A 25,835-nucleotide genomic window follows, 5' to 3' on the forward strand; every position below is an offset into this window, starting at 1 on the left:
AGCTGTCGGGTGCCCACAGTAGTAATGCCGACGTTGCGGACAGGCGGAGGGGGGAGAGGAGCGAGCTTTCCGGTGCCTGGATTGTGGGACAGGCGAGTGTGTTTTTATTAAAAGCCAGCAGCTACACTTTTTGTAGCTGCTGACTTCTAATAAACACAGAACCGGGTGGAACTCCGCTTTAAGGCCCGTACACACGATCAGAAAAACGGAAGTAAAATTTTTTGTCCGAACGATCTGCCGATTTTCTGATCGTTTATTATGATGCTTTCGACTGCCGAATACGAATGTTCGGACAACAAAAACTGGATGTGCAGGCTTTAAAATTTTTGTTGTGTACAAACGCAACGTCCAATTTTCATTTAATTTAGTACAGTTTTCGTCTGGAAAAAAATCGTAAGAGCAAGACTACGCATGCTCAAACGAAAGAACACATACAAAACAATTTAACACAATGGATCACTTCTGAAGTTTAATTCGGTCGTACAAGACTTTTCGTATGTTCAGTAACCTCTTTACTTGTGATATGAGGCTACCATAAAACAAAAAACTGACAAATTTGTCTGATAATCTGATTGTGCGCGCATGAAGGCAAAGGGACACACCGGACAGGTCAGGGATGAAGTTGTGGGGACTTTTAAACCAGGGTTAGGGTATAAAAAAAAAAAAAAAAATATCCCAAGCTTTGAGCATCTAACGGAGCACTGTTCAATCCATCATCTGAATGGAAAGAGTATGGCACAAGTGCTGGACCCGGGGAGCGTGCCCACAAGGTATTATATGCTTACCTGTAGCAAAAAGTGTAGCAAAAAGATTGGAATACAATTTCCCCTCCCCTTCTTCCTTTCTTTTTTTTGTAGTCTTTCTTTATCTAAAAAACAAAACAGAAGACATTTAGACCATAAAAAGGCAAAAAGAAAGTTATCCTTTGGGTAGCAGGCCTAGCAGAAGTCCAGCTTGATACATGTAAAGGGGTCCCACAGACCATCCAACATAAGGGCATGCATAGTATTAATACAGATAAATCTACACATTATGAATTGCCATATTCCTTTCAGCGGAAAACCATTGTCGGTTAGCACCCATCTATATATCATGTCAGACATGACCATAAAGTGAAAAAATAAAAGGTGGGTGGGGGACACAGAATAGGAAAGAGGGGTTAACGAAGTAAGGAGATAACCGAGAACAGCACTCTAGTATTAATACTTCATCAAGTTATTGTCGGCTGGGAGTCCCCAGGGGACGTACTAGTATAGTGAATCCATGTAACCTTTGCATGTCGCCATCCACTCCTCTGCGGCCATAATATCGTTTACTAAACTTATCCAATCCTCCCTACTAGGGATGTGAGCTGATTTCCAGTGAACTAGAATTAATCGTCTGGCCGCGTTCAGAAGATGAGGTGGTACCGATTTACGGTAAAGACCAGGAGGGATGGTAGAAGCTCCAACGGGGAGTCCGGAAGTTTAAGATGTAAGATCGCTCTAACCCGAGTTCTGACATCTTGCCAGTAGGGTAGGGTCTAATCCTGGGGCACTCCCACCAAATGTGCAGGAATGTGTCCATTGTCCACAACCCCTCCAGCAAACATCAGTCAATGTTGGGTAGATTCTAGCAAGTTTGGAGGGGATCCTATACTAACGAGTCAGTAATTTAATCCCAGACTCCTGCATTTTCATATCTACAGAGCTGGAATGTGTGAAACGATAGACTGTCTAGTTGTAACTCTGTGAATTCGCATTGCAGGTCTCTCTCCCATTCTCTTGTGTAAAGGGGTTTTACCCTTGGCTCCAGTGACTGCAACATCCCATATAACACAGAATGTGGGATCATAGAGGTGGACATACATAGCTTCTCGAAGGGTGTTGCAGTAGAGGGTGAGCGAAATGGCCTGAGGCAAACTGCTAATGAAGTGGCGGAGCTGTCCATAGCGCCACTCATCCATAGGGAAGTGGCCATATTGGTCCCTGAGAGCATCTAGGGTGAGCAGCCCTTGGTCTTGAACAAACCTGCCACATCGCGTCTCTCCATCAAAAGCCCATGAGCAAAAGAAGGAAAGGTGTTCCGGTGTAAACCAAGGGAAGCCTCCCAATGGAGCCAGAGGCGAGACCGAGGGGGCAGCCCACCCCATGCCATTCAAGGTGTCTCATACCTTAAGGGTGCGGGTTGTGACAGAGGAGGTATACTCAGACAACCCCTGATACTCTCTGGGTACCCAAGGCGCCCGGGCCGAGTTCTGACCCGCTAACATTTTTTTTCCAGAGGAACCCACAGTTTAGTCGTTACCCCATGATGCCAGTCCAGTATCCATAGTAAGATCATAGCCTTGTAATTCAAAAGTGTATAGGTGGTCCCGCGCTTATGGTAATAAATATATGGAAAATTGCTGCCTCCACCGGTACAACCACCTAAGTGGGGTGTAGTGCAAATGAAGGATGAAAAAAAGGTAGGTATGGCGCGGTTCTAGGATACAATTACTGCATGGGTTGGGATATCGCTGTGCAACACATGTTAAATCTCAAGTGAAAACCAAAAATCTCCCAAACCGTAAATATGTAAATTAATATAAATGTGCCAAGTGCAAAAGTGCTTCCTTCACTGGTGTAATATGGTGTTAATCGTATACAGAACTTATCATGCTTCTATACAATTCATATGAAATTTAAATGCATAATCTGTGATCATATATAGTTCATAAATCCAGATATAAAGTGATGGGTGCTCTTCAAAACTTTTCATGATCCTTTATAGTGCCCCCTATAGGTATTGCACTCACACCACACACGGGTATCTTGCTTTCACAGTACCTGCCACTGTGCAGCAATCTCCAGATCAGTGTTTATGGTGTCCACTATGTCTCTCCGTGCTTGCGGTGTCAGCAATATTTTTTCTCCTTAAATCTCAATCCGCATCACCCACATGTAGGAAAGATACGCCTCCGTAGTTTAATGCGTTTTGCAATTGAATTTATTGTATAAACGTACTCTTTGTAAAAGTACATATACAGCCTTCAAAACAGGAAGCCGGGACGATTCGCGTTCCACGGCCCGAAACCGGAAGTGACGTAAAGACGCTAAATGCTCTGCCCTAGGTGCCGCTCCAGATGACGTCTGGACGACGAAATGTGTAGGGCAGAGCATCTAGCGTCTTTGCGTCACTTCCAGTTTCGGGCCATAGAGCGCAAATCATCCCGGCTTCCTGTTTTGAAGGCTGTATGTGGACTTTTACAATGAGAGTAAGTTTTCTATCTGTTCTACAACAATAAATCTATTTGCAAATGGCATTACACTATGGAGGCGTTTCTTTCCTACATGTGGGTGATGCGGATTGAGATTTAAGGAGAAAAAACATTGCTGACACCGCAAGCACAGAGAGGCATAGTCGACACCGTAAACGCTGATCTGGAGATTGCTGCACAGTAACCCATGCAGTAACTGCATCCTAGAACGGCGCCATACCTACGTCCCTTTTTTTTTTTTTTTTTTTTTCATCCTTCAATAGCCTAATATTACCTAATATAGTAATATTTACAAATAGTAGGCACCCCCAAGCCTCCCATCTGCTTGGAGCGCTGCAGGGTACAGAGGGCCAGACGTGAGCTCCGTCCATGCCATGTATATCTCAGAAACTGACTGTTAAGGGTTGAAAAGAAGGATCTGAGCAGCGAGATGAACAACATTTGCAAGTAGAAGAGGATTCTTGGTAGCATATTCATTTTTGGCACACTGACTGTTCGCCCTTATGGTAGAGAGCAATGGAGTATAGTTAGCGGTATATAATTGAGAGCAATGAGGTGGGAAGTGGATGCCTAAGTATTTCAAGGAGAAATTGCACCAGGAAAAAGATTGCAGCCGTGTTTGTAAGTCCCCTGGAATATTCAAAGGCACGATCTCGGATTTATTTTAATTTTAAAATCTCATGAAAGTCTTGCAATTCAGCCATGATATTGGGAAGGGAAACCAGTGGGTCACAGACATAAAACAGGACATCATCCGCATAAGCGGACAATTTGCATTTACAGACCCCACCTTCAGCCCCCTAAAACTGGGATTTAAGCGTATCCTATTCAGCAGAGGTTCAAGGGTGAGTGCAAATATCGGCGGAGAGTGGACATCCCTGCCACTATCCATTACAAATGGGGAACGGGTTAGAATACACCGTTCACTTGGCCCTCTGGGGAACCATAAAGTGATGCAGTCCAGGCGAGCATGTTGGGGCCCAGACCCAGTTTAGTCAGGACCGCCCGCAGGAATGTCCAGTCCACCCTTTCAAGCGCTTTTTCAGTGTCTGTGGCGAGTAAGAGACAGGGTGGGTGGTCTGTCTGTAGTCAGGCCCAATGTATCAACTGGATGGCACGATTGGAATTGTCCCAGGCTTCTCTTCCATTAATGAAACCTGTCTTTTCAGGATGAATATTCGTGGGCATTATGAGGCGGTTAGCTAGAATCTTCGCTTATATTTTAATATTGTTTAGGAGCGAAATTGGCCTGTAACTACTGGGAGCTGTAGCATCTTTCCCTTCCATAGGAATTACTGAGATGTGGGCAAGTAATTCCTCTTAAGTATTACAGTCCCCGCTGCCAGAGCATTAAAGTAGGTACTTATTGGGTTAGGTAGTAGCAAGTTGAAAAGTGTGGTAATAGGTATTTGTGAACCCATCAGGCCCGGGCTATTCCCTTTCGGGAGGTCTTTAATAACCGCCGCCAGTTCCGATAAAGTAATTGACAATTCCAGTTGTGTACTAACCTCCATACTGAGCTGTGGGGAATGAGCTTCCTCTAAATATTGCTGAATATGGTCCGCCTTCTGCTCCACGTGCAGGCCAGAAAATGTACCAGGTAGTTGATAAAGTCGGGCATAATAGTCCCGAAAGACCACTACTATCTTGGAGGGGTGAATCACCGTAGACACTGAATTTGTGTGGGTAAATATCGAAGTTCCACAGCCAACTCCTGGGTAGTATTGTGTTTTTATGCAGTTCGTATTTTCAGATAATTTCTTCAATTCCCTTTCCTGTATCCTTTTTTAGTCTAGACCATTGGGGGATGAGCTCATCCCCGATTACTGCCTTATGGCCCTCCCAGATGGAAGTCGCCCCCATGTCATCTATGGAATTCTCCACAAAGTATCGAGATATCGAATCCGATACCTGTTTAAGCGCCACCCCATCTAAGATATTCTCGTTCAGACGCCAAGTCCATGACTTTTGTGGTTGGGGGGTGTAAGCTATTGGCATGATCAGATATCGTTAGTGAGCCGATTGACGCACCAGACTCCAATGAATACTGATCCATCAGCAGTTAATCTATGCGAGTGTAAATGGCATGGGTCGCTGAGTAGTAGCTGAAGTCTTTATCAGTAGGATGGCGTATCCTCCAGCAGTCGATCAGATGGTGAGCGTGTAGGGCTTTCCTACAGTGTTTGGGGAAGGTAAAGGAATGAGTGGAGTGTCCTGTGGCCGTATCTAGCTGGGGCTCCGGACATACGTTGAAGTCACAACACCCCCCCCCCCCCCCCATATCAATTGGCCCTCCCGGAATGCCAAGAGTGACTCCAAGACAGTCCAGAAAGGTAAGTTGTCGAGCATTCGGGGCCTACACTGATGCAAAGGTTACATAGGTTGAAAAAAGACACAAGTCCATCCAGTTCAATCATTAAAAAAATTTAATAAAATAAAAAATATTGTAAAATCCAATATACCCAATTCTACACTCAGTTTATCCAGGGGAAGGCAAAAAAACCCCAGCAGAGCCTGCTCCAATTTGCTATAGTAGGGGAGAAAATTCCTTCCTGATCCCCCCAAGAGGCAATCGGATTTTCCCTGGATCAACTTTACCTATAAATGTTAGTACCCAGTTATATTATGTACACTTAGGAAAGTATCCAGGCCTTTCTTAAAGCAATCTATTGAGCTGGCCAGAACCACCTCTGGCCGGAGTCTATTCCACATTTTCACAGCTCTTACTGTGAAGAAACCTTTCCGTATTTGCAGATGAAATCTCTTTTCCTATAGACTTAGAGTGCCCCCGTGTCCTCTGTGTTGACCGTAAAGAGAATAACACCAAGTTCATTATAAGGACCCCTTATATATTTGAACATGTTGATCATACCCCCCCCCCCCTCATTCTCCTTCTGAAGAGTGAATAAATTCAGTTCCTCTAATCTTTCCTTGTAGCTGAGCTCCTCCATGCCTCTTATCAGTTTGGTTGCCCTTCTCTGCACTTTCTCCAGTTCCCCCGATATCCTTTTTGAGAACTGGTGCCAAAAACTGAACTGCATATAACTGCAGATGGGTTCTTACTAATGATTTGAACAGGGGCAAAATGATATCTCTCTGGAGTCCATACCTCTCAATACAAGAAAGGACTTTGCTTGCTTTGGCAACCGCAGCTTGGCATTGCATGCTATTATTGAGCTTATGATCTACCAAAACCCCCAGATCCTTCTCCACTACGGATTCCCCCAGTTGTACTCCCCCTAGCATGTATGATGCATGCATATTCTTAGCCCCCAAGTGCATAACTTTACATTTCTCAACATTAAACCTCATCTGCCACATAGTCGCCCAATTAGACAGTGCATTGAGGTTGGCTTGTAAATTGGAGACATCCTGTAAGGATGTTATTCCACTGCATAGCTTGGTGTCCTCTGCAAAGACAGAAATGCTACTTTGATCCCAGACCCAATATCATTTATAAAGATACTAAAAAGTAAAGGTATATTTGCGGTCTAGAATGGTGTCCTTCAAAAACTCAAATCTGCCATTAGGATCAGCTAGGTGTTCCTGCAAGACAAAGGGGCATTGCTTGTTTATAGCTACCCCCCCCCCCCCCCCCCCCCCCCGACTTAGGACATGGAGAATTACTGAGGAACCATTGATTGCATAGGTGTATAGGCAACCGTGGGACCGACTCAGTATGAAAATGAGTCCCCTGCAATAAAAGATCTAAAAAATTGGGCAACAGGATTCCAAAACATTAGAAATGCCTGAAGAGTCCCTCAAAGCACTATCCGGGGGGGAGGGGGGATATGGAGGCTGCGGTGTGGCCCGTGAGGGGTCCCCTTCTATTCCTGTTACGGCCTCTGTGCCTAGCAGGTTGCTAGGGCTGTGAATGGGATGGAATCGCAGGGGAAGACCTCCAATCAGGAATGTCAATTGTTGGCAAATGAAGGTGTTTCAGGAATTGGGGTAGGTCATCTTTATTCCTCATAAGGGCTTTCTGGCCATTCTTGGAAACAGACAGGTGGAAAGAGAAAAATCTGCAAATAAGCTTAGCATTTTGCAGTGCCTCAAGGAGTGGTTTGAGCGCTCGACGTTGCATCAGGGTTCTCCTGGATAAATCCGGAGAGAAAGATAGTTTGGCTCCATCAAAGTCCACATGGCGAACACCCCGAAGAAGAAACATCATCCATTCCTTAATGGTGTATTTGTGGAGTTTGCAAATGTCCTGCGGCTTATCCGGATCTATGGATGGCGGACGAAGTGCTCTGTGAGCTCAATGCCGTGGGTCTTGTTTTGCATCTTTCTGTAAGGGCTTGGACAGTAGGTGAGACATCCTCCCACTGTTCCTCCAGGGCTTCCACTCTGCCTCCCATATGCGCTGTGTTGGCTTGCAGGGCTTCTATATCCTGTCTCGCGGCCTTCTCCAATGTGTGAGCAAATAGCTCCAAATCAGCTTTAGTGGGGAGGGACAGAATATGTGCCCACAGCATTCGGGGCTTCTCCGAATGCAGAAGGTTCAGCAGGACTGCCTGAGGGTGAGGTAGGGAGGGGGAGCGAGTGGTGAGGGAATCGAGTATACTGCATGTAAGAATGAGTCATCTCACCGGGCGCCATCTTGGCATATCCTGGAGGCCCCTGTCTGGTCTCTGTAAAGTAGCCATCCAGCGATCCCGAGCAGCCCCCGGGGGGGGGGGGGGGTCTGCTGTGGTGACGTCCACCGCTTAGGGGGCACGATTTGGGGTTAATTCCACCCAGTAAAGCTGCCGTAGGTGCGGGTAAGAGTGGGTTTCGCTGAGCTCAGCAGACACGAGTCCTTACTCCTGCATGCCGTGGCCACGTCACATGGAATACTGCTTTTGATTGCTCAACAGGCATCTGCTTCTCAGGTTTGCAAGACAGTCACCTGCTCTTATGTTGATACATTTGTAAGGTTTTACCACGCAGAGGTACAGGCCTCTGATGCCAGCTTCGGTCGCAAGGTGCTTCAAGCTACTCGAAGTCTGGAACCTCGTTCCCATGTTTTTCTGGCCGTTAGCTTTGTTTGCTGTGTTGACAACCCCTTGGTTGTATTGCGTGGGGAAGTTTCATGGTCAGGTTTTAAAGAACCCTGTGCCAAATGTTTTAGTAGAATGCTTTTTAAAGGGAAACTATTGTGGTTGCAGCGCTATTTTGAAGGCTTTAAAGCGTATCTAGTTTAAAGTTGTAATGAGCCTAATGTCGTCTTGTGAGATTAGGTCAGATATACACTGCTGTGCTGCAGTTTGGCCACAGCACAGGTGTTGGCATGGTGTACATGTGTTTCCCGTACGTTTAGGCGCGGTCCCATTGACTTCCATCAGGTTGCACGTTTTTGCTTTTGTTTACTACAGCTGGAGAGTGCAAAATCAGTCTCCCCTTCAGCATAGAAATCAATCCGCTTCTAAGGTCGGCTTGTTCAACTAAGCTTTAGCAATAAAACCTGGAAGCTGATTGGTTTGTATGCAGAAGTGAGTCTGGTTTTTGCACTTTCCAGCTTTACTAAATAAACTGCTGAGAGTCCTCTATGCTGCATCTTTGGTGCACCTTCAAAGACGCACAACCTAATAGTCTATGGGACCCTGGTAAAACACTGGAAAACCAGATACACCCACGTGGCAGCCAAGCTGTAGTATACTAGTGTGAACACAGCCTTACTTTGTAACAGATTTACTTAAATTCTGTGACACACATTCACTATACACTGTAAGTAGGCTTCTCATGCATGTCAAAGGGCTGACCTTTTTTTGAAAGGAAAAGATTCCGGAGGCACATTAGTACAGGAATTACTACTTGCAGGCAGCAAGGTACCATGGGATATGTAGTTCTCAGAAATGAGAAGAAAATGAGGAAAAAAAACACAGCAGAGTGGAAGCTGCAAAGCATGCAGGGAAATTGTGGGGAATATGAAAGGATGTGTGTGGATAGAGATATACTTACTATTGTTTGTTGCTATAACAATACTGCTAATATATAAAATGATTGTATACGGTGACCATGGATCTCCTCCTGGGTTTTGTTAAAGTGTATACAAAAGTGTTTTAAATTTAGTTTTACCTAAACATTTAATCTAGGAGTGTTTTGAACCTAAACTGGCCAAATTTATAGGGTGGGTGAGGGATATCTGTTTTTTGTTTGTTTTTCTTTTGTTGTTTTTCTAAAACTAAGATTCATAATTTTTGTTCTCCATTGCTGGTACTCTGCAAATTTTTTTTATTCTTTTACAGGCTCTCACAGCTCTACTTTCTGATGATAGCAAGTTTGGATTCATTGTAATAGATGGTAGTGGGGCACTTTTTGGAACGCTTCAAGGAAATACAAGAGAAGTGCTACACAAATTCACTGTGGATCTTCCAAAGAAGCATGGTAATTTTGAATAAAATATTGGTCTAATAAACTATAGAGATACTTTCTTTCTTTTTGTAGTCTTTCCCTGTTTTTGTTTCCCTGCAACAACCTGCAGTGCATTTGGTTCACCATGACTTGACACTGGATATTGTTAACCATTTAACTAGAACTATAGCCTCCCAAAGAATAAAGTGCTGCAGGAGTTAGTGAGGGGAAAAAAGCACTTGATCCTCCGCTGATTCTGTACAAATTTTTTTTTTTTTTTTTTTTTTTTTTCCCCCACTGACAAATGATCAGTCTATAATTTTAATGGTAGGTTTACTTGAACAGTGAGACAGAATAAAAAAAAAAATCCAAAACGTGTTTCAAAAATTTATAAATTGATTTTTGCATTTTAATGAGTGACATAAGTATTTGACCATTTCGCAAAACATGACTTGGTACTTGATCGCAAAAACCTTGCTAGCAATCGGAGGTCAGAGGTTTCTTAGTGTTCCTGCAAGTTGGCCACCAGGTTTGCACTCATCTCAGGAGGGAGTTTGTCACACTCCTCTTTGCCGATCCTCTCCAAGTCATTAAGGTTTTCGAGGCTGACGTTTGGTAACACGAACCTTTAGCTCCCTCCACATATATTCTATGGGATTAAGGTCTGGAGACTGGCTAGGCCACTCCAGGACCTTAATGTGCTTCTTCTTGAGCCACTCCTTTGTTGCCTTGGTCGTGTGTTTTGGGTCATCGTCATGCTGTAATACCCACCCACGACCTGTTTTCCTGGCTGAGGGAAGAAGGTTCTCTCACAAGATTTGACGGTACATGGCCCCTGTCCATCGTCCCTTTTGGTGCGGTGACGTTTTTCTGTACCCCTAGCAGAAAATCGCCCCCAAAGCGCAATGTTTCCACCTCCATGTTTGACCGCGGGGATATTGCTCTTGGAGTCATAGGCAGCATTCCTCCCCCTCCAAACACGGCGAGTTGAGTTGATGCCAAAGAGCTTGTTTTTATTTATTTTTATTTTTTATTGGCCTCATCGGACCACAACACTTTCACCCAGTTCTGCCCTGAATCATTCCAGTGTTCATTATCAAACTGCAGATGGGCCTGTACATGTACTTTCTTGAGCAGGGGGACCTTGCAGGACCAATTGTTTTCTTGGTGACTATGGCCCACCTTGAGATCATTGACAAGATTCTCCCTTTTAGTTCTGGGCTGATTCCTCACTGTTCTCATGATGAGATGAGGCCTTGCATGGAGCCCCAGACCGAGGGAGATTGCCGGCTATTTTTTGTTTCTTCCATTTGCAAATAATCGCACCAATTGTTACTCTCTCACCAAGCTGCTTGGTGATGGTCTTGTAGCCAACTCCTGTCTTGTGTAAGTCTACAATATTGTCCCTGACATCTTTGGATAGCTCTTTGGTCTTGGCCATGGTGGAGAGATTGGAATCTGATTGCTTCTGTGGACAGGTGTCTTTTATACAAGTAAACTGAGATTAGGAGCACTCCCTTTAAGGCTACTTTCATACTGAGGCGTGCAGGCGCTGGTGGTACAGCGGGGCTAAATATAACGTTGCTCTACCGTCGTCTTTGCGGCATTAGCGGGGGATTATTAACCCCCCGCTAGCGGCCGAGAGAGGGGTAAAACTGCAGCGCCGGGTTTGCAGCGCTGCCCCATTGTTTTCAATGGGAAGGGGCGCTTTAGGAGCGGTAAATACAGCGCTCCAAAGATGCGGCTTGCAGGACTTTTTTGGACCGCCCTGCAAGCGCACCGCTCCACTGTGAAAGCCCTCGGGGCTTTCACACGAGTGCATTGAGCGGCTCTTTCGGGGCGCTTTACAGGCGCTATTTTTAGCACCCGCAAAGCGCCTCAGTGTGAAAGGAGCCTTAGAGTGCTCCTAATATATGCACTCGTTGCTTGTATAGAAGATACCCGGGAGCCAGAAATCTTGCTGATTTGATAGGGGATCAATTGCTTAATTCACTCATTAAAATGCAAATAAATTTATGAATTTTTGAAATGTGTTTTTCTGAATATTTTTGTTCTGTCTCACTGTTAAAATAAACCTACCATTAAAATTAGACTGATCATTTTTGTCAGTGGGCAAATGTACAAAATCAGCAGAGGATCAAATACATTTTTTTCTTCGCTATGCCTTATTGCAATTGGTTTTGTTTTGGATCCCCTGCGAAGTCCCACAAATAACTATTGAGTCTGCCACCTAATGCAGCTTCTTTTTAATAGTGTGGGAATGATGCTTCACTGCTCTTGTATTCAGAGCAATGTTACCACTCATGTAGGCTGTGCTTGATTGCACAACAGTGTGCTACAATCTTGCAGTGTTGTAGCTTCGCTTTCTAACTGCTCCTTCACGAGGTTGTAGCTTGTTAACCAGCACCTAGCCACACCTAATCCTGTCCATTGCTTTGTCAATACTGCTATTGTTGGTGAAACCCCGCCACTGTAAGCTTTAGTGTCTGGGATAGGAAGCGTGAGGCACAAATGTGGATTTGGCTCAGTCATGGAGGGGTAGAGGAAGTTTCTTCTTTTGGACAATACAATACAGTACAGGGCATGGGCAGATTCAGTTCCAACTGGATTATAGGCAGGTACCTTTTTGTGTGATTTTACTCCTAAAAATGTCAGGCCCTGTTTGTAGAACCAACATATGTTTGTGTAATGTATGTTGGCTTTCTGCAGCTAGAGGGGAACCAAAACTCCAGGGATGGTTTTGTGCAAAAGAACAAACCAAGATTCCTCCTAATTCAGTGCTGGGGGGTAATGGCTACCAACTTGGAAAAGTCATAACTGTCTGCCATGGTTTGTGATAAAAAGATTTATTGAAAAGCAAAATCAAAGGGTTTCAATAATGGAAAGGGTTAAAATATGGCTGACAATCAATGTTAAACATCATGCTTGTTTATGAACCTCAATCTCACCCAAACCTCAGCAGGCTGACTCGGGCATATCAGGGTGAGGTGCTGGGGACGACCAAAAGGTGTGTAGATGCCAGATGTCGCATGGACATCCACTTAGATCAAGGTTCCTAATCAAGCATCATGTTTAGCATTGTCTCAGCCAGATTTTAACCCTTTCCATTCTTGGAAACCTTTGACTTTGATTTCACAAAGCTTTTTATCACAAACTGTGGCATAGACATTTCTATGACTTTTTCTGAGGTATGCCTCAAGTGGTTTGTAACCATCACCCCCCACCCCCCCAGTGCTGGATTAAGAGGAATCTTTTGTTTGTACTTTCATGTGATTGATCACTGGCAAAAAAAAAAAGCTGCGAGGACCCTCGTATAACCCATCCTACACCCAGCAATTCTCAGTTGTTTGCTAGTGTATTTCGGTGTTGGATGTTTCCTCCGAGTGTACCTTAGTTGTTGCACTTACCAAATTCATCGGTCATCTTTCCTCTGCATTGTGGCCACAGCGGCATCTCGTGCAATTTCTGGATTCCGTACCTGGACTCCACCAGAGAATGTGTGGCCAGCCTGTAAAGTCTCTTCGGGCTCTGAATCATGCATTAGGTGCCCACTAGGGTTGCACCGATACTAGTATCGGTATCATACCGTTACCTAGTATTTGCACAAATATCTGTACTCGTGCAAATGCACCGATACCTGAAACCGATACTTTCAGGCCTGGATCTTTGAGCTGTCAGTGGGTCTCCCCAGTGTTAAAGAAGTCTGGTAATTGGAGCTGTCAAAAAAAAAAAAAAAAAAAGCATGGAAAATCCATACACCAGGTCCACTCACAGGTGCCGAGGCTCGATGTGTCCCAACACAATCCAATGCAACAGTAATAAGGAGAGCCGGCAAAACTGTAATCCTGGAAGTGTCGTTTTTATTGGTACATTAGAGTGACAATAAAACAAAGCTGACGCGTTTCGCAATAGCCTTAGTCATGGCTAAGGCTATTGCCGAAACGCGTCAACTTTGTTTTATTGTCACTCTGATGTACCAGTAAACGACACTTCAAGGATTAGTTTTGCCAGCTCTCCTTATTACTGTTGGGAAAAAAAAGCAGCCGGCAATGTTTATTAACAACATTGCTCAGCCCTGAAACACAAAAATAAAAAACATGGTTTCTTGTATATTGCTGTTTCTTCGTCTGCAGATCAAAGGGATGAACAAACGTTCCTCTGTTTAACCCATTAATAACCCTTAACTTACTCTAATCAGCCTTAATTAACTCCCTATTCTCCTCCATGTAATTATTTTCCTGTTTTTTTTTTTCTTTTGTTCGCGTCTATTTTATAAACGATAAACAATTTTTTGTTTGCATTTGTTAGTGAATATTGTTACACATATATAAACATATATTTACACATTTCACATTGAAAAAGCACTAAATTTAAAAAAAATCTATTTCATTTGTAAATAACTTTTCAATCCTTTGTACCATTGCTGACATTAAAACAACATTTGCGGTAGGGGTCGTAATTGGTATCGGCGAGTACTAAAAAAAAGTATCAGTACTTGTACTCATTGTAAAAAAAAAAATGGTATCGGTGCATCCCTAGTGCCCACCCTGGCATATAGTGTAGCGCTTTGGATAACTACAGTGTGCTATACAGGTCCGGGGCAGAGGCGATCTGCATCGGTATGACACAGTCCCTGAAGAACCCCTCGCTGAGAGGGTATGCCCTCTTGAAGTGGGCGAGGCAAGGGATGTTGGCTCCTATTTCCTGTGAAAAGGGCTCTCCAAGATGGCATGGTACTTTATGCTTCCCTAATGAAATTCCCCTCATGTGAGACTTCATCCAGATTGGCTCCCCCACCCCTACACCCCTTTGTATCGCCGGTGTACCTCAGGAGGCAAGGGTTGATTCCCACTCTGCAGTCCTGCTGCCCTCTCTGGTGTTCTGAGCAGCTCTAGCTACAGATGGAGCTAGCCACAAATAGTTTTGATTAGTAGTCCCCCATTAATCTGCATTGACACCAACTAGATTTACCTTTTCTCCTCATCTCCTTGAGCTCAGCTAGACACAGTAGAATCCCATTACATGTGGCACAGTCTACTGGCCCCATAGTTTTTCTTTGGGGTTCTACTGCACATTACCAGAGCTCAGGAAGAACCCAGTGTGCAAGAGCTAGATAAAGTATGTGGATGTTTTGTGATGGGAAAAGATGGGTCAAGCTGAGCTCAGGAGAGGTTGTGGCAAAACAGTAGCATGTGTGAAAAGATGGTGAAAGAGTAATCCCATATTTTTTATTTTCTTTTTTTTGTTTTTTTTTGTTTTTTTTTCTTGTTTCTCACAGGTAGAGGAGGGCAATCTGCTTTGCGTTTTGCACGTCTAAGAATGGAGAAGCGCCACAATTATGTCAGAAAAGTAGCAGAAACAGCTGTTCAGCTCTTTATTTCTGGTGATAAAGTAAATGTAGCTGGACTTGTGTTGGCTGGGTCAGCTGATTTTAAAACAGAGCTTAGTCAGTCAGATATGTTTGATCAGGTGAGGTTTTTGCCTTAAAGTATTTGTAGTGTAATCATAAATCATCTGATGTTGTAATGATGTACTATAGCCAAATCTGGAACATGGCATATTGGCTTTTCAGCACTTTAAGGGCTGATGTAGATGCCTGCTTTGGAGACCATCTGCACTAAGCCTGCATAGTTTTGCCAGTTCAAATATATCCTTTTCAAACTTTATACAGGTGGGATTCTTTACAGTGCACTCTGCAAAAAAACATGTGCACGCCACAGCACCACTGCTTGTAGATTTCCACATTAGGTATATTACCCATCCCTCAGCATGTTGCCCTATGCTGAAGATTTGTTAAAGAATAACTTTTGATACCAGCTGACAATTTGCGTGGCTGCAAGCTGTCACTGACCGCTTCAGTCCCCACTAAATATCAGGCACCAGTTAGAGTGATGGTGATTACTGTCGGCTATAAGCGTGATCACATGCAAGTTGAATGCTTTGCTCAGCTTGCAAAGGCCCCTGCAGCCTATAGATGGCAGTATCCCTGTTTAGTTGTATAAAAAAACTTTGTGTATATGTATGTGAGAGAGAGCGTGTGTGTTAGTTATATATATATATATTATACAATATATGCTGTAATCCATCCAGTGCAGCTGCAGACAATCAGAGGGAGCATAGGATACCAGTCATAAATTTAAAATACAGCAAGCAGATACATTCTCTTCAGAGGACAGCATAATAAGAAATCCAAGAGGGGCACATGAGAGGTTTTAGAGGACCTGGCTCAATGCCTTACTTCAAGCTCAACCAGTGGGCTTTGTAGTATTTGCATCTGAACGAGTTCTCCAGAACTCAAGCCCCACGGTGTCCACAACTTCTGAATTTCCCCGGGCAGCCTCTGTGCTGATAGATATACCTTTTTGAAAGAGGAGGGCAACACCCTTATGGGAGACACAAGATTTGAGAGATGGTGGGTCAGGGGATTTCCACAATTGCAAAAGTAGTTTGCGGGCTTGAAAAAGCTTGTGTAAATGCCACTTATCTCCTCCAGGATTGCCTTGCTAAGATTGTCAAGCTGACAGCACTTGGGGTCAAGGGGTATATTGGTTTGAAATACACCACTGAGGGTTCAAAACACCCACCCAATACCGGTGCAGCTTTGGGCATCGCCACAGGAGATGGATGAGGTCTTCCCTACACTTGCAACACAAGTGGTCAGGGAGCACCCCTATTTTGTGAGGTTTATGTGGAGTATGATATGGAAATTGGTAACTACCGATCGAAATGCCTCTTTCCAACAAGTTATCACCTTTAATGGGGGATGTTCATTCAGGGAGCCGTTCAATAACCTATAACATTGAGAAATGTAACTCTTGGCAGACTTAACTGAATCAGATTAAAACTGGAGTTGGCGATTAAATGCAGCTGCCTGAATTCCCCTGAGCTCCAACACCATGCTTCAGTTGTATGTAGCATGTAGGAGTTTAGGGCAAAGCAGAAAATTGGAGCAGTGTCCCATCTTTGAAAATATGATAGGTGCGTCACCCCAAAGGTTTTCCACCTGGCATGGTTTTGTAGTTTTGCTAGCTCTTTATAAGTTATTGTACTGTATGGGATCATACTTGGTGAAGACCCCCCCCCCCCACCTGCTGCAACTGTTTCAGCTTGTTCCAATTTTTCTTTAAATTAGGTTATATGATGTTTATAATTGTTTTTGTAAGGCTAACTGAACCCCTGGGGTTCAAGACACTTCAGAACCGAGTCCACTTGCATAAATGCTAACGTAGCAGGGCAGTAGAATCAGGAGAGGTGTAGGCTCTGGGTCAATGGTGGAGGTATGGAGCTTATTAACCACTTTGATACCACGCTGTAGCCGAAAGATGGCTACAGCTCAGCTCTGTTCTGGGAGGGCATCCATAGACATCCTTCCGGAACCATGCCCCCTGGGGCGCACATGCTTTGGATACAGCTGATCAGATTGCGGTAAGGGGCTGATCACAATGTAAACAGACTTGCCGGTGATGGTCAGTACTTTCCTCATGTGCTATCACAGCTTGAGGAAAGCAGAGCCGGTAACGGGCAAGTGTGACGGGACATGACATGTACACAGATAAGGCTGCACTGATCAGTGTCCCCATTATCAATGCCCCACCAGTGAAGGATTACATACCACTAAGAATTAATTTCATATCGGTACAGTGTTACATGACCTCGCAATTGTCAGTGTGACAGCATTGAAAGCCAAAAATTGGCCTGGTTTGGGGGGGGGGGGGGGATGAAATTGCTCGGTATTGAAGTGGTTAGTGTTGTAACTGGGCAGAGACATAGTATAGCCAGGGGTTAGGGAGTGCCAGGCCTCCACCCTTGGCGATACTGCAGCTGCTTCAATTTAATCTTAGGAGTCAGTTATTCCAAAGCAGGGAGCAAAATATCGAGTTGATCACTCAAAAGGTTTTTAGAGGCATAACTGGGGAATTATGTAGCAGGCAGAATAGTTTGAATTAAATTAGTTCTGCCTGCTGACAGTTTTAACTTGTTCCAAATATTGACTCTGTCCTGAAATCTCACTAACAGAGGGGTATATATTGAGGCGACAGTCAATAATGGTAGGCTGGATATATTGGCTGCCCTGCATCGCCATCCAACAACGGAGGATTTTGTCCATATAATTGTAAGGGTAGAGTACTGAACAAATGCTGAAACTGTCTCCATGACTGCTTTTAAAGATGAGGTGGTATCCCTCAAATTGTAACATCGACACCCCCTGCCTGGTGCCCCTACATAGGGAGAGTGTGTCGAGGCCCTATTTGAGGTCCTGATGGCTGGTTGTGGTCTAATGGGCCCAGGAGTTGACACACTCACCAAACCCAAATAATTTTGCCAACACCGCCCACATATACCGAAAATCAGTACTTTCGTAGACCTTATTGGCATCAAGGGACAGTAGTGCCCTGTGACCCTAGTTGTCAGCTGGTATTTGCATATTAAGGAAGAGTTGTCCAAGATTGCTTGCCATCGAATTTTGTGCAGCATGAATCCGGCTTGGTCTGGGTAGATAATGGACAGTATAGACTCGATCAAACAGAGCCAGTGCTTTAGGCAAAATTTGACATCACTTTGAAGTAAGGATATCGGTCTATAGGACACTGGGTCATTACCCAGCGTAAGAGGTGAAACTGCATTGGCCCGAGGCATTGAGACAGGGGGCCGTTGGGCATCATAAGAGGCATTAAATTCTTCTTATAAATGTAGCAGCAGAAGTTCCCCCGGAACGATTATATACTAGGTCCAAATTAGACAGTTCAAAAACCTCATTGAAGTGTGGGAGGAAATAAATGTGTTTTTTTTTTTTTTTTTTTTTTTTATATATATATATTACACATACATACAGTGGGGACAGAAAGTATTCAGACCTCCTTAAATTTTTCACTCTTTGTTATATTGCAGCCATTTGCTAAAATCATTTAAGTTCATTTTTTTTCCTCAATGTACACACAGCACCCCATATTGACAGAGAAACACAGAATTGTTGACATTTTTGATTTATTAAAAAAGAAAAACTGAAATATCACATGGGCCTAAGTATTCAGACCCTTTGCTGTGACACTCATATATTTAACTCAGGTGCTGTCCATTTCTTCTGATCATCCTTGAGATGGTTCTACGCCTTCATTTGAGTCCAGCTGTGTTTGATTATACTGATTGGACTTGATTAGGAAAGCCACATACCTGTCTATATAAGACCTTACAGGTCACAGTGCATGTCAGAGCAAATGAGAATCATGAGGTCAAAGGAACTGCCTGAAGAGCTCAGAGACAGAATTGTGGCAAGGTACAGATCTGGCCAAGGTTACAAAAAAAATTCTGCTGCACTTAAGGTTCCCAAGAGCACAGTGGCCTCCATAATCCTTAAATGGAAGACGTTTGGGACGTCCAGAACCCTTCCTAGAGCTGGCCGTCCGGCCAAACTGAGCAATCGGGGGAGAAGAGCCTTGGTGAGAGAGGTAAAGAAGAACCCAAAGATCACTGTGGCTGAGCTCCAGAGATGCAGTCAGGAGATGGGAGAAAGTTGTAGAAAGTCAACCATCACTGTAGCCCTCCACCAGTCGGGCTTTATGGCAGAGTGGCCCGACGGAAGCCTCTGATCAGTGCAAGACACATGAAAGCCTGCATGGAGTTTGCTAAAAAAAAAAAAAAAAAACACCTGAAGGACTCCTAGATGGCGAGAAATAAGATTCTTTGGTCTGATGAGACCAAGATAGAACTTTTTGGCCTTAATTCTAAGCGGTATGTGTGGAGAAAACCAGGCACTGCTCATCACCTGTCCAATACAGTCCCAACAGTGAAGCATGGTGGTGGCAGCATCATGCTGTGGGGGTGTTTTTCAGCTGCAGGGACAGGACAACTGGTTGCAATCGAGGGAAAGATGAATGCAGCCAAGTACAGGGATATCCTGGATGAAAACCTTCTCCAGAGTGCTCAGGACCTCAGACTGGGCCGAAGGTTTACCTTCCAACAAGACAATGACCATAAGCACACGGCTAAAATAACGAAGGAGTGGCTTCACAACAACTCCGTGACTGTTCTTGAATGGCCCAGCCAGAGCCCTGACTTAAACCCAATTGAGCATCTCTGGAGAGACCTAAAAATGGCTGTCCACCAACGTTTACCATCCAACCTGACAGAACTGGAGAGGATCTGCAAGGAGGAATGGCAGAGGATCCCCAAATCCAGGTGTGAAAAACTTGTTGCATCTTTCCCAAAAAGACTCATGGCTGTATTAGATAAAAAGGGTGCTTCTACTAAATACTGAGCAAAGGGTCTGAATACTTAGGACCATGTGATATTTGTTTTTCTTTTTTAATAAATCTGCAAAAATGTCAACAATTCTGTGTTTTTCTGTCAATATGGGGTGCTGTGTGTACATTAATGAGGAAAAAAAGGAACTTAAATGATTTTAGCAAATGGCTGCAATATAAGTGAAAACTTTAAGGGGGTCTGAATACTTTCCGTCCCCACTGTATGTGTATATGTATATGTGTGTGTGTGTATGTGTATGTGTGTATATATATATATATGTGTATATATATATATATATATATATATATATATATATATATGTGTGTGTGTATATATATATATATATATATATATATATATATATATATATATATATATATATATATATATATATTATACACTTTCATTTTTTTTTTTATAATTACAAGCTAATAACAATATGTTTAATTTTTAGCGATTGCAATCTAAAGTCTTGAAATTAGTTGATATATCATATGGTGGAGAGAATGGCTTTAACCAAGCAATTGAATTATCAACGGAAGTCCTTTCAAATGTGAAATTTATCCAAGAGAAGAAGCTAATAGGTATGTTTTTTGTTTACACTAAAGGATTTGTTTTAGTTCTTGAAATTGAATGCAGTTATTTTTTAATCAGAGATGAGGCTTTTTTTTCTCGTATTTCTGTTTGTCATGTGTACTATTGATTTGCCTACATGTTTAGGTAGACTCATAGCTTGAAAAAATTTAAATTTATAAAAGAGGGCATCGCCTTCAGAAAGCACCTACTGTATGTTCATTGTACTAGCTATCCCAACAAAAATAGCACATTGCTTATGTGAAAGATTTTTGACTCGCACAGTAACTATTTACAACTAGGGAAAGCATTGTGGTTAAAGGTTTTTAACATAAAAAAAACAGATCATGTTCCTTTTTAAAGCATGTTATACAGCACAGTGCTTGTGCTGTGTAATTTGCCCCCTGTAAAACCTGAAATACCTGGCTGATCTTGCCTGGCTATACCCTCCCCTCTGTAAACTGACCATGGTATATTATGGCTGGCAAGCCCTGATACCGTGGTCAGTTTACGCGCATCTGTCATTCGCTGCTACCTGCAAAATCAACGTACATATAGTGCAGCGCTACCATTAAAGTGCAAGTCTATAATCACAGATCTAAATATAAATTTGCCTTCAAATATCCAAAATCAGTTTAACCACTTCAGCCCCGGAAGGATTTACCCCCTTCCCGACCAGAGCATTTTTTTGCGATTCGGCACTGCGTCGCTTTAGCTGACAATTGCGTGGTCTGCGACGTACCCAAACAAAATTGACTTTTTTTTTCACAAATGGAGCTTTCTTTTGGTGGTATTCGATCACCTCTGCGTTTTTTATTTTTTGCGCTATAAACAAAAGCGACAATTTTGAAAAAACGCAATATTTTTTACTTTAATAAATAACCCCAAAAATATATAAAAACAAATTTCTCATACAGTTTGGGGATATGTAGATATATATAGATATAGAGCTATATATCTATCTAGAGAGATGGAGATATATATATATATTCATTCTACATATTTTTGGTAAAAAAAATCACAGTAAGTGTATATTCATTGGTTTGCGCAAAAGTTATAGCGTCTACAAAATAGGGGATATGGCGGCGATTTTTTTTTTTTTTTTTATCGGAACTGGGACATTATGGTGGAGAGAGCGGACACTTTTCACACTATTTTGGGGCCATTGACATTTATACAGCGATCAAAGCTACAAATAGCCACTGATTACTGTGTAAATGACACTGGCAGGGAAAGGGGTTAAACGCTAGGGGCGATCAAGGGGGTAAGTGTGTTCCCTGGAAGTGTTCTAACTGTAGGGGGGATGGGCTCACTACAACATGAGATTACTGCTCCCAATAACAGGGAGCAGTAGATCTGTCATGTTGCTAGGCAGAACAGGGAAATGCCTTGTTTACATATGCATCTCCCCGTTCTGCCGCAATCGCGGGCCGCTGGCGAACATCTAGTTGGCAGGCACGCTCCCGCGGCATGCGCCCGCTAGGCAGCAAGTTCAAAGGGACATACAGGTACACCCTTTTGCCTGCCCGTGCCATTCTTCTGGCGATGTAACTCGGCGGTCGGCAAGTGGTTAAAGTCTCTTTAAATATCTGTGCAAAAAAGTTTTCCTTTAGCAAGAAAGTTCCTCTGTGCAAAGTATATTGTGCAAAGCTGCAAAAGTGTGCCATAAATATAAATCCTTAATCACTGATCTTCCTTTAATTCCACCGTGTATAATCCTTTTCTCTCAATATTGTGCAACTTCCAACATTTAAGATGTACCCTCACTTTAAAGGGACACTAAAGGTTCATGTTTTTTCTGCATTAAGGGGAAAAAACACCTGTCCGTGACCAGCCCCCTGCCCATTTTTACTTACCAGAACCCTCAAACTTGTCCCACGCGCTCTCTCTCTGCAGAGGGTTCTCGGCTCTTGATTGGATAGATTGATGACAGCGCAGCCATTGGCTCCGGCTGCTGTCAATCAAATCCAGTGACGCTGCCGCTAGGGGGTGGGGCCAAGACCTGCATTCAGTGTCTATGGACGCCAAATGCTGGACTCAGGAGCGCACTCGCTGATGTGGGGAGGAGCCGAGAGCCACCGAGGGATCCCAGAAGAGCAGGTTGGGGGCCACTCTGTGCAACACGAGCTGCATAGTGGCGTTTTCCATAAGCTGGCCATACATTATACAATTTTCTTGTTCAATTTCCTTTAGATTTACCTTCTATGTAGTACAAGGGCCTGCCTGATTGCACACAAATTAAGTGTTTAGGTGTGACCTCATATATTATATGGTTTTGGTAAATCTAAAGGAAAATTATACCAGAAAATTGTATAATGTATGGCCAGCCTTAGTCTTGTATATCGATCCTTGCTGGGTCACTATTAAGCTTGCCCCACACTCCTCAATCTGCATATAACGATCTCCAGCTAGATAGCTCAATATGATCATGCAAAAGAACAAGGGTATGCAATAGTGCCGCCTTAATTTTTTTTTTTTTTTTTTTAAACCTTTTGGTAAACTTGTGCCAAATAAACTCTCACATAAACATGTTATAACAGTGGCTAGGGTAGTTGCTTGCCGTCAGTCCTACAGTACCAACACAAAGACAAACATCCGTGGCTCGTACACTATCCCGCACCTTTCATTAACCTGTCTGAGTCAGCATCTCGGGTCCCTTCTAGATGTTTCGTCACACACCTTATGACTTCCTCAGGGAGATATGAAGATTTTGCTGAGGAAGTCGCGAGAGGTGACGAAACATGTAGGAGAGACCTGAGGGGCTGACGCAGACAGGATCACAGGAGATGTGGGATAGTGCACGAGCCACAGACGTTTGTCTTGGTGTCGGTACTGCAGGACTGGTGGCAAGTGACTATCCTAGCCACTGTTATAATATAACATGCTTATGACTTATGTGAGTGTTAATTTAAAAAAAAAAACGATAAAGCACTATTGCATACCCTTGTTCTTTTGCATGTTCATATTGAGCTATCCAGCTCGAGCTCGTTATATGCAGATTGAGGAGTGGGGGGCACGCTTAATAGTGACCCAGCAAGTATCGATCTATAAGACTAAGGAAGTCTTTAACCACTTAAAGACCAGCCTCGTTTTGGATTTTAGGTGTTTACATGTTTAAAACAGGTTTTTTTGCTAGAAAATTACTTAGAACCCCCAAACATTATATATTGTTTTTTTTCGAACACCCTAGAGAATAAAATGGCGGTCATTGCAATACTTTTTTTTGCACCGTATTTGCGCAGCGGTCTTATAAGCGCACTTTTTTTGGAAAAAATTCACTTTTTTGAATCTTGTGAAAGATAATGTTACACCAAGTAAATTGATACCCAACATGTCACGCTTCAAAATTGCGCCCGCTCGTGGAATAGCGTCAAACTTTTACCCTTAAAAATCTCCATAGGCGACGTTTAAAAAAATTCTACAGGTTGCATGTTTTGTGTTACAGAGGAGGTCTAGGGTTGGAATTATTGCTCTCGCTCTACCGGTCGTGGCGATACCTCACATGTGTGGTTTGACCACCGTTTTCATATGCGGGCGCTACTCGCGTATGCGTTCGCTTCTGCGCGCGAGCTCGTCGGGACAGGGCGCTTTAAAAAATTTTTTTTTTTATTTATTTATTTTACTTTTATTTATTTTTTCACTGTTTTAAAAAAAAAAAAAATTTGGATCACTTTTATTCCTATTACAAGGAATGTAAACATCCCTTGTAATAGAAAAAAGCATGACAGGTCCTCTTAAATATGAGATCTGGGGTCAAAAAGTCCTCAGATCTCATTTAGACTAAAATGCAAAAAAAAAAAAGTCGTTTAAAAAAATGACACAAAAAAAATTGTGCCTTTTAAGAGAAGTAGGCGGAGCCGACGTAATGACGTCGCTCCGGCTGTCACATGGTATAGAGACGGGTGGGGGCCATCTTGGCCTCACTCATCTCAGTACCTCAGCGGTGACAGGTCCCGATCTCCTCCGCCGCTGCCGACGGCTCCGGTAAGCGGCGGAGGGCGCGGGAGAGCGGCGGGAGGGGGGGGGGGTGGCACCTCTCCCGCCGCTGATAACGGTGATCTCGCGGCGAACCCGCCGCAGAGACCACCATTATCGTGTACAGAAACGCCGGCCCTAAAGATGGATACCTCGGTTGTGGCAGCAGCTGCTGCCGTTACCGAGATATCCATCTTTAAAAAAATGACGTGTATATATACAGTGGCCGGTCGTGAAGTGGTTAAGGCTTATCTGCTGTATTAAGGTAAGGTTACATTTTAAACAGTGTAGGTGGCACAATATTAAGAGAAAAGGATTATTCCCGGAGGAATTCAATGAAGATGAGTGATTAAGGATTTATATTTATGCTATTGTTTTGCGGCTTTGGGCAAGGAAAAAACTTTTTTTGCATGGATGTTTAACCGCTTCAGCAAGATTCAGAAGATTTTACCCCCTTCATGATCAGAGCACTTTTTTGTGATTCGACACTGTCGCTTTAACTGACAATTGCAATAAGCGTATATTGATTGGCGCAAGAGTTATAGCCTCTACAAAATAGGGGATAGTTTTATGGCATTTTATTATAATTTTTTTTTTTTTTTTTAACTAGTAATGGCGGCGATCTCCGGCCTGGTGATGCACTGCCCACAAATATAATAGCCCTTGTGGAGTGCACCTTGATTTGAAAAGGCGGAACTTTCTGCTTCAAACCATAAGCTTGAACAATAACTTGTCGCATCCATTTAGCAATGGTAGATTTCGCCGCTGCCTGTCCTCTATTAGGACCTTTTGGCAAGACAAACAAAACATCCATTTTGCAAATCTGAGCAGTTGCTTCCAGATAGGCTTTGACCGCCTATCTGGAACAGCGAGCCAGCGCGACATGCACAGTACCCTGTCGCCGAGAATCCCATCGCGCCGGAAACACAATCTCGCGGTCAGGTACTGTATATTAGACAACCTCAGAAAGTTTGAGCAAATGTGGAGACCTTGGCTGGAGAAGATGGGGTGTCCCATATGAGGGTGAGCTGAGATTTGTCTCCCGCTTACCACCATGCCCCCGTCTCTGCCTTTTTTTTTCTCTTTCTGTGGTCTCTTTCCTATATCTCTTATCTGTCCATGGAGAGGATTTCCTCTTTCTCTTTGTCTATATAGTCAGACAATAGACATGAAGACATGTATAGATAATTGAGTGATGTGGGGGGGATCAGGTTGGGTAGGAGGGAGGCAAAGGGAATATAGAATAACAATAATGTCCTTGCTTTATGCGATATATATGTTGACTCATAATTGCTGTATGCTTTTAATTTTTGCAATATGAAAAATAATAAAAAGGAATAACGGAATGGGTCTGACATCTCCATTTGATTTTTGGTACCGTGAAAAGGTTTGAATAAAACCCCAATCCCTGCTCTTGCGTGGGAACTACCACGATAACTGGCAGCAGCTAAAATATCCCCCACATAGCCAAGAA

The 25,835-nt window shown here is 43.3% G+C and overlaps 1 protein-coding gene across 1 annotated transcript in view; it reads left to right on the plus strand.

Moving 5' to 3' along the window:
• The window catches only part of ETF1 (eukaryotic translation termination factor 1), a gene marked incomplete at its 3' end in the record, with an annotated part of 115,437 nt that overhangs the window by 61,861 nt on the left and 27,741 nt on the right, over nt 1–25,835 (plus strand). Inside the window, 3 exon segments of the mRNA XM_073620743.1 lie at nt 9,466–9,604; nt 14,850–15,040; nt 20,268–20,397. Coding sequence (XP_073476844.1) covers nt 9,466–9,604; nt 14,850–15,040; nt 20,268–20,397 — 460 coding nt within the window.

Source organism: Aquarana catesbeiana, linkage group LG03, assembly GCF_042186555.1.
Source record: "Aquarana catesbeiana isolate 2022-GZ linkage group LG03, ASM4218655v1, whole genome shotgun sequence".
Classification (NCBI taxonomy): Eukaryota; Metazoa; Chordata; class Amphibia; order Anura; family Ranidae; genus Aquarana; species Aquarana catesbeiana.